The sequence below is a fragment of the Manihot esculenta genome, chromosome 4, assembly GCF_001659605.2.
Source record: "Manihot esculenta cultivar AM560-2 chromosome 4, M.esculenta_v8, whole genome shotgun sequence".
Taxonomy (NCBI): domain Eukaryota; kingdom Viridiplantae; phylum Streptophyta; class Magnoliopsida; order Malpighiales; family Euphorbiaceae; genus Manihot; species Manihot esculenta.
Window position 1 is genome coordinate 34,841,563 of NC_035164.2, and position 8,694 is coordinate 34,850,256.

The following is an 8,694-nucleotide window of genomic DNA, read 5'->3' on the forward strand; positions in this document are numbered from 1 at the left end:
CGCCCAGCATGAGAGGGATGAAGTCGTGGTTCAGCGTGACGAGGCCTGGCGTCAGTGTGAGGCAGCCAGAGCAGATCGTGATGGCGTCCAGGCCCATTTTGAGATGATGACATCCCAGAGGGACGGGGCCTTAGCTCGGATTGTTGTTCTTGAGCAGGAGCTTAGCAAGCGCACCGAGGATCTGAAAGGTCTAACCTTGGTGGCAGAGGAATCAAAGCTTCAACAACAACAGCATTGCCAAGAGGTTAAGGCTCTAGAAGGGAGGTGTTCTGCCCTGCTTGAGGACGCCAAGCTCATTGAGGACAAGGTCTGATTGGCATGTGAGGAGCGCCTGCGGGGTGTACAAGGGCTCTACTGAGCTGAAGGCTGAGATCTAGCAGGCTTGCCAGGGGTGTTTGCAGGAGTACAAGGACTCCTCCAAACTGGAGACCAAGATCGGGGAGGCCTACGAGGCGTGTCTTGTGGAGTTCAAGGCTTTAGATGCAATGAAAGGGGAGATATGGAGCAAAGCCTTCCGCATGTTCGCCTCTGGATTTAACCAAGGCCTGAAGGCAGCCAAGGATGCCCCTTTACCCCATTAGCCCATCTCCGAGCTCCAGAAGTGGATTGGTGTGCTATGGGGAGGATGATAACCCATTGCCTAAGGGTGCTCCTTCCTTGCCAATTGGGCCTCAAAAAGAGGGTGATGGGTATCAGGGACCTCGACAAGGTTTTAATGGGTCCTCCGTAGATGGCTTTGGATTGCTTGCAGGGGGTGCTAAGCTTCTAAGGGATGTTAATGTATATAATATAGATGATGTAATTACTGAGGTTGAGCCTCTTAGTATTATTTTGCCAGATGTAATTGTAGATGAATAAATAAAAATAGTGATTTCCCTTTTTCTTCTATTTGTGTTATCTTTGTTATTCTTTGCTTTTCTGTTTTGATGCTTGAGTGTATGACGATCTGGAAGCGTATGTCTTGATGATTGATGATGTTTTTACCTCGGCTTGTATTTTTCCTATACTTAGATTATTTTTCATTCTTATTGTTCTGTGGCCTTGCCGAGCTGCCTATACCTTTTTAAAGCTGGACCTCTTTTCTTCTGCTGGATCTATAAAGTTTTTCTAACTTAACATACTAAAGAAGGCTTTTAACAATATGTGCTCTTAATAATTCCTCAACTCCCTTAACTCTGTGTAACAAATTAAAACGCTTCTTCTTTGACTTTACTAATTGAGCTGACCTAGACTGAGGACTCTACATCAGGTTTAGTTTTTCATTCCATGGGTGTTTCTTATTTGTAAGAGGTCAGTCTATCTTTTGGTTCACGAGGTCTTTGATGAACTCGGTTATATACAATATTTAGAGAGGTAATCTTGTTAAAATAAGCGACATACCTTAGATTGTTTCATTTTGTCCTTGCTGTGAGCTCGGGTCACCTTATCTTCTTTCCATCCCCCTTTTCTGGCAGTCATCCAAGTCTGAATCGTGTGTCTAACTGTTGTCTTTTTTGTTTTGTTTGAGTCTTTGTTTGTCATGAGATAGTCCAAGCTGGCTAGCACGTTTGTCTACTTAGTTGAGCTCGTGAGTTAGTGATTTTTACTTTTGGAAATGCTTTGTCCTTTGAGGTTGGATTGGCCTTTAAGTTTCATGTTGAGGCAAGTTGAGCCTGCAAGATATCTCCATTGTCCATGTTTTCATTTTGTTCCAATCCCTTTTGGTGAGGGGATGATAGCCTCCATTGTTTTTGTGAGTCGACCTCTGCTTTTCTTTTAGCTCGGTCTTCTCTGAGTTTGTCTTTCTCCTAAGCTCGGTCTCGTGTTGCTTAGCTCAAGACTCATCCTCTTTGAGCCTTCATGTCGCTTCATCATCTCAGCTCAGTTTTATGGGTTCGGCAGTCATTTTTCGAGGCCGATAACCCACCTCACTAAAGTCTTGCTTAAGATTCAGGCTCTTTGGCCTTACTGTCGCTTCCAGACTCTTTGGCCTTGCATAGGATTCAGGCTCTGTGGCCTTACTGTCGCTTCATCCTCTCAGCTCGGTTTTTTGGTGCTGGGGGTCAATTTTCGAGACCAGTCACCTACCTCACTGAGAGCTTGCTCAAGATTCAAGCTCTTTGGCCTTACATGGGATTCAGGCTCTGTAGCCTTACTGTCGTTTCATCCTCTCAGCTCGGTTTTATGGGTCCGGGGGCCATTTTCCAAGGCCGGTAACCCATCTCACTGAGGTCTTGCTCAAGATTCAGGCTCTTTGGCCTTACTGTTACTTCGTCATCTCAGCTCGGTTTTATGGGTCCGGGGGCCATTTTTTAAGGCCAGTAACCCACCTCGCTAAGTCTTCCACCTTCAGGCTTCTTTCCCTGACCCTTTGATTATAGTATCGTGGCGCTTTTTGCTGATAGGCTGCTGTGCGGATTTGGGCTTCGTCTCTAATTTCCTCTAGGGCGTCCAGATTACTCCTCAATTTGTCACCGTTGGTGTCTTCGCTATTGAACTAGACACGGTGAATAGGGATTTGCAACTCGATGGAGACCACAGCCTCGGTGCCAAATGCTAGTGCAAATGGTGTTTTCTTTGTTGGCGTCCGAGGGGTGGTCCTGAATGCTCACAGGATGTTGTTCAGCTCGTCTGCCCAATTCTTTTTGGCCCCGTCTAACTGTTTTTGTAACTCCTGAAGGATTGCTCTGTTTGTGACCTCCGTCTGATCATTGGTTTGAGGGTGGGCTACCGAGGAAAACTTGTGCCATATGCCTATGTTCATTGTGAAGTCTTTGAAGGTCTTACAGTCGAACTGCTTACCATTATCTGATATGAGCATCCTTGGTATCCCGAATCTGTAAATGATGTTGCCCCAAATGAAGTCTATCATTTTTCTTGCTGTGATGGTGGGGACGGCCTTAGCTTCTGGCTATTTTGAGAAATACTCCACTGCCACTACTATAAACTTTTTCTACCCCGTGGTCTTGGAGAAAGGGCCTAGGATGTTTATGCCCCACTGGGAGAACGTCCATGGGCTGGATATGCTGGACTGTGGAGTGGTTGGGATGTTGATGGCATTGGCAAACCTCTGGCACACATCACATCTTCTGACAAATTCTTCTGCCTCTTTTTTAACTGCAGGTCAGTAGTACATTTGTCTGAAAATTTTGTTCGCCAACGTCCCTGCCCCTTCGTGAGCTCCATACATTCCTGAGTGAATCTCCTCCATAACCCTTGTTGCCTCTTCTGGGCTTACACATCGGAGCCACGGGCTGGATTTCCCTCTTCGATATAGGGTTCCCCTTATCGCTTGGTAATTGGCAGCTCGGGCTACAATTTTCTTTACCTCAGCTTTGTCTTCGAGGAGCCTTTCTTTTTTCAGGTACTCCAGGTATGGGGTCATCCAGCTCTGCCCTTCTCCAACCTCCATTATTGCGACCGACCTTTCATAGGCATGGATGCTGATGTGCTGTATATACACCTCATCTGGGAGTTATTCTAACTCTTCTTTAGAAAAATGGCTGAGCAAGTCTGCTTCCTTATTCTCTTCTCTGGGTATCATTTGATATTGCACAGTGATTTCCTGCTCGCCGAGATCAGCCTCTATAGCTTTCACCTTTACTAGGTATTTCTACATGGTGGGGTCCCTTGCCTGGTAGGCCCCCGTTATCTGATTGACCATTAGCTAAGAGTCGCTGTTTATTTTTAGGTCGGTTGCCCCCACTTCCATTGCTATTAGCATCCCGTTTATTAAGACTTCATACTCTGCTATGTTGTTTGAAGCTGTGAACTCCATTCGCAAGACATAACAATTAATTGGTTTTCCTCTGCCTGACTGTCTTCAGGTAACTGGTTTTCCTCTCAGCCGGAACACCTACTATGAACCGGCTGATGAAAATGTTGGTGAGGTCGCCAAAATTCCTGATACTCCCAGCCTCGAAACTGTTAAATTAGGCCCTCGCTAAAGCCTTGATGCATATTTATAGAATTTTAATAATTATATTTTAGGAATATAGCAATTGTGTCCAAATTCAAAATTAATTTAGAAAATTTGAAATTTTACTAAGAAAAAAGCCAAAATAAATTTGTATTCATTTCGTTTTAGTATTGATTACATAACAAATCCAAATAAAAATAGTTTATGACAAGATCAGCGGCTTGATGCGCGATGCGTCCCACATTGATAAAATTAAAAAAATCGAATTGGATATAATAATTAACATAAATTATTAAACAATTTAAATTAATTATTTTTATCAAGTGAAAAGTAAATTTAAAAATTATTTATATTATTTTAGATCCAATGATTGTAATTTTAAAATGTAAAATTTCAATAAATTTTGATAATATAATATAATTTTCGCCAATCTAAATAATTTATAAAATTACAACATTTTATTCTATGAATATTAATATTAACTAGTATGAACATTTATCCTATCATATTCAATTTACCAACTTTAATTTATTGTTGAAATGAGTAAATTGATTAATTTTAAACGACATCTTTAATGTACATTAACGGCAAAAACGACACGAACTCTGTGATTTTGTTTGGAGAAACCTTTACCATTAATCCCATTGGAGCATAAACTCTGGATTCATATGAAGCATTTGTAGATCCCACGTTCGTCACCTTCCTTTTAACGATCTGGGTAGGGTTGTTTTGATCAAGCTTGCCTATGGAGATTGATGGGTGATTGATGTTCATTGAAATGAGCTCTTTGCGTGATCCCTTTGGGCATTTGAATTTTGTCTTTGTCATGTTCTTTACTTTTGTCTCTGAGTATCCATAATAACAAAGGAAATGCAAGTAATCTTCTTCTGTGGTTTCAAAGATTAGTCCTGGATCAAGAGCTCAGCCTGGGTTTATTTCTCCTACGCCAGCTTCATGTGGATTTGCAAGGCAATCTGAGGTGTTTGTCAATGGCTTCTCTATGTTATTAGAAAGTGTTGTTACAAAATAGAACGTAGAAAAGGGATTGTTTGTAAATTTTATTATTTTTCCAAGGAGTTTTAATCAATGAGCTTTAGCTAGTGGTCTACGGTGAGATCTCTGAGTTCAAGTTATAGCCGGAGCTAAATTAATAATATATATATAGATATGAGGAGCTTTCACCTGTTGTCATGAGAGCTGATTTGATCATTGATGTTCTCCAATTCGGATGTACTGATTTTATAAATGCTGCAGCCCCTGATGCATGGGGACAAGCCATGTAAGTCCCAGATTTAAGGCCAAAATTTGATGGCTTCTTTCCAATGGGAAGACCTGGTTCATCCCTCAGTGGAGGAACCGCTGCTAAAATATCAACTCCTGGAGCCATTATATCAGGCTGATTAAGAAACTGCTATCAGATTGTCATTGGGCTATATATTTCTGAGAAAAAAAAAAAACAATTTCATAGATACATGTTACAGAATATGAAAAGAGCTTGAGGATATTTTCTGTAAAGTTTCCTGGGCCTCTTGATGAGAAAAGTGCAACAACTGGTGATGGAATAATCCCCAGAACCTCAACTGACGGAAGAATTGTTGCTACAGGTTTCCTGTTCAAAAATGTATTGGAACGAATTTATGTTGTTGTCCAAGTCAAGAAATACAGACAATAAGTGTTTGAATGAAAGAAAATTTAGTGGTCGACTGCCTGGCGGTGGTATAGCAAGTCAGGATTCAAATTCTGACAGCCATCAACCCCTTGAAGAATTTCGAAAATACCCAAAAATAGATTCAGTAAATTATACTTTCTTGCTGGACTTAATGTAGTTAAAGATCATATTCCCTGCATGCTTCTCAACTTGAGTGACAGGAAAAGAACCTGCCTGATAAAGATAACCTTCAAAGTTTTCGCCAACTAAAATCAACCCCTTGGCTTTGACAGATTCTGCAGCATATGCCCTGTCTTCTGTCCAAATAGTGTGGTTACTGGTAACACATACAATTATCTTTCCTGAAGCTTTCTTGGAATCTAATGACCCTGGAACACAATTCCTGCATTTCAAGATAATGAAGATCTTGAATTTGGAAACAGTTTAACTGAATACCAGTAAAAATAAAATGTTAAGGGCCAACTTAATGCTGCAAAAATGTTAACCTTGCATCTGATAGAAGTGTATTATTGATAGCAACTTCGTTTCCAAGTACTAATGGATACATCTTTGATTCAGTGAGATTAGAAAAATTGATTGCAGAACCCTACAACATTTTTTACAAGAACTAAATTTCAGCCATTGTATTGTGGAATTGATTCTGCAGAGACAAAATAACAAAGAAATCAAATAATATTATTGAAATTTTACTTTAATAGTTCTTCCATTGCCAAGCACCACCCTGGACTGAAAATCCCAGTCAATACTGGAAGCTGCAACTGTAAGGATCCATGGAGCTGTGTGAGAAACTGTGTATGCATCCAGACCATCGTTTCCAGCAGAGCAAATCACCATCACACCCATTTGCTCAGCATGGAATGCTCCAATGGCAAAAGGGTCTTGTAAAAAATCCAGCTGAATGTCTGAGTTCATTGAAATTGATATGACATCAACTCCATCCTCAATAGCATCATCAATGGCCTTGAGCATAGCATCAGCTGTGCATCCTTCACGTTCTGAACATATGTTATAACTTGCAATCCTAGCAGAAGGAGCTACACCTCTGGCAGTCCCTCTTGCCAATCCATAAAAACTAGCATTTGCAACTGGCGAACCGGCTGCAGTCTACGCTGACTGCGTTCCATGTCCAGAAGGATCCCTTGGTCAGCCTGGGAAGTTATAGTATCTTGCACCAATCAACTTCCTTCAATGTTTCAGACAAAAAAAAAATGATATCACTAGGCCTTGTACTGTACGAGAAAGTCATGAGGATTGAGGGAGTCACCTGTTACAATTGGACTTCTTGAAGTCAGATCCCTCCATGCAAACTCCTTTCCATCTGGAAGGTATTTGCCCCAGGTGGTCATCATTAAAACTTGGAGACTCAGGCCATATGCCTGGAACAGAAAAACAATTAATACAACCATTTATGCATAATGGACATTTCGACCATTAATCCTTACAGTTTTCATGTAGATCGCATCATAATCAACATAAGAAAACATATTATTGATACATATAACGGTTACACTGAATAATCGTTATGCATTTTAAGCCAAAAAAACCTGAGGTCACCATATCAAATAAAACTCTTAAGAATATGTTAACAATTATTTAACAATAGAATAAAGAGGCACCTGTGTCTATTATTATAATATCCTGTGATGAGTGATGGTGCTGATAATAACCAAGTCTTGATCCAGTGCCAGATTGAGCATCCAAGAAATCCCAAGAATGAGTTGTATGAAGTTGAAGAACCGAGTTAGGAAAGACAGAAAGGACTTCCGGGTGGTCTGTTTCAAAAATAATGTCTCAGTTCTCACAAATATATAAACATATGCTAAATATAGAAACATATTTAGCTGAAAATGCCAAAAATTACCAGACAACAAGGAAGCTTCATCCTCAGTAAGCATCGCAGAGTACCCACGAAAAGCATGATGATAAGAATGGATTAAAGATATTCTTTCACCCTCTTGGCTGCAAAAAATTACTATTATTATTAGACATGGTTAAGGTTTAGGTTCCTTGTAGTCCTCTAGACTCTTAGTAGAAAAATGGAACTACAAGAACAACCTGGGTATAATTGATGACAACAAAATGGGCTGATTCTGCAATTCTAGCACCTACTTCTCCCTTGTGATCATTCCATGAACTTCCCATGTAAACAATGTAGGGCTGCAGATACAAGATGATAAATCACTGCCTATATATATATATATATCAACTTTAGCTTAAGTGAAGTCACAACTGTAAAATCTCGAAGTTGAATGGGAAAAAAGAAAAGGAGGAAAAAGAAACATATTTGGCATCATACCTTGGAGGTTTGAGGAGGAGCTGTGGAAGAGAAGATGGGACAGAATATAAAGGAGAAGAGAAGCAGTAGCAGAAGTGAAGCCACGGATGAAAAGCTTCCTACAGCTATTGGTTATTGATATTATTGCAATGGCACCACTTTATAGTAGATATATTGCATTAAGAATATATTAACTTTTTTGAGTTGGCTATTAAGCTTTATTAATTTTTTAAAGTATATAACATATTAACGAATTTACAAATGTTAATGCTACAAAATTGTTTTTTTTATTTTTTTATTTTTTTAAAAAGTAATCAGATGAAACACATATTGGCATATAGCTGGTAAGTCAATAGACCAGCCAAAGTTGGAAACTCTCATGCAAAAGCCTACAAACAAAACAGTGACTTACATATAATACAATATTATTCCCGACTTATAATATAAATTTCTCTTCATTCTATTTTCTTAGAAAAATCATTATTAACATTAGATAAGTAAGTTTTGACCAGCTTGAAATAGTGTTTATAGAGGATGAAATATCGAATCTAATTTTTATTCAAAATTAAATAAAAAATAAAGTAAATAATTTTAAATCAATAACACAATAAAATGTTTTCTTACGATTAACAAACTTCATCTATTTTTCATATAGCATCTCGTTTAATTTAAAAAAGAAAAAGCATAAAATGTATTTTGATTTAGCATATTTTAATATTTCAAATAAACTTTTTCACCTTTAAACCTAATTATAATAGCATTTTTAAATTGATTTAACTAATTTAGTCTTATGATTAATTTGTTCATTCCATCATTTTATGAAAAAGTAACTTATCTACTTGGAAAAGCATA

General features: G+C 39.0%; 1 protein-coding gene across 1 annotated transcript; it reads right to left on the reverse strand.

The window, feature by feature from the left end:
* Window positions 1-2,587: 2,587 nt before the first annotated feature.
* On the reverse strand, window positions 2,588-3,391 carry LOC110612702. The gene is made up of 2 exons (XM_021753477.1): window positions 3,168-3,391; window positions 2,588-2,816 (listed from the first exon to the last, which is right to left on the reverse strand). The coding sequence occupies exons 1-2, from the start codon at window positions 3,389-3,391 to the stop codon at window positions 2,588-2,590; spliced, it is 453 nt and encodes a 150-aa protein (XP_021609169.1).
* Window positions 3,392-8,694: the final 5,303 nt, after the last annotated feature.

Coding starts and splice junctions, on each gene's coding strand:
- LOC110612702 (XM_021753477.1), bottom strand. CDS start 3,391: ATGGAGGTTGGAGAAGGGCAGAGCTGGATGACCCCATACCTGGAGTAC. Junction 2,817..3,167: donor GAGGAGATTCACTCAGGAAT/GTATGGAGCTCA, acceptor CATCATTTACAG/ATTCGGGATACCAAGGATGC.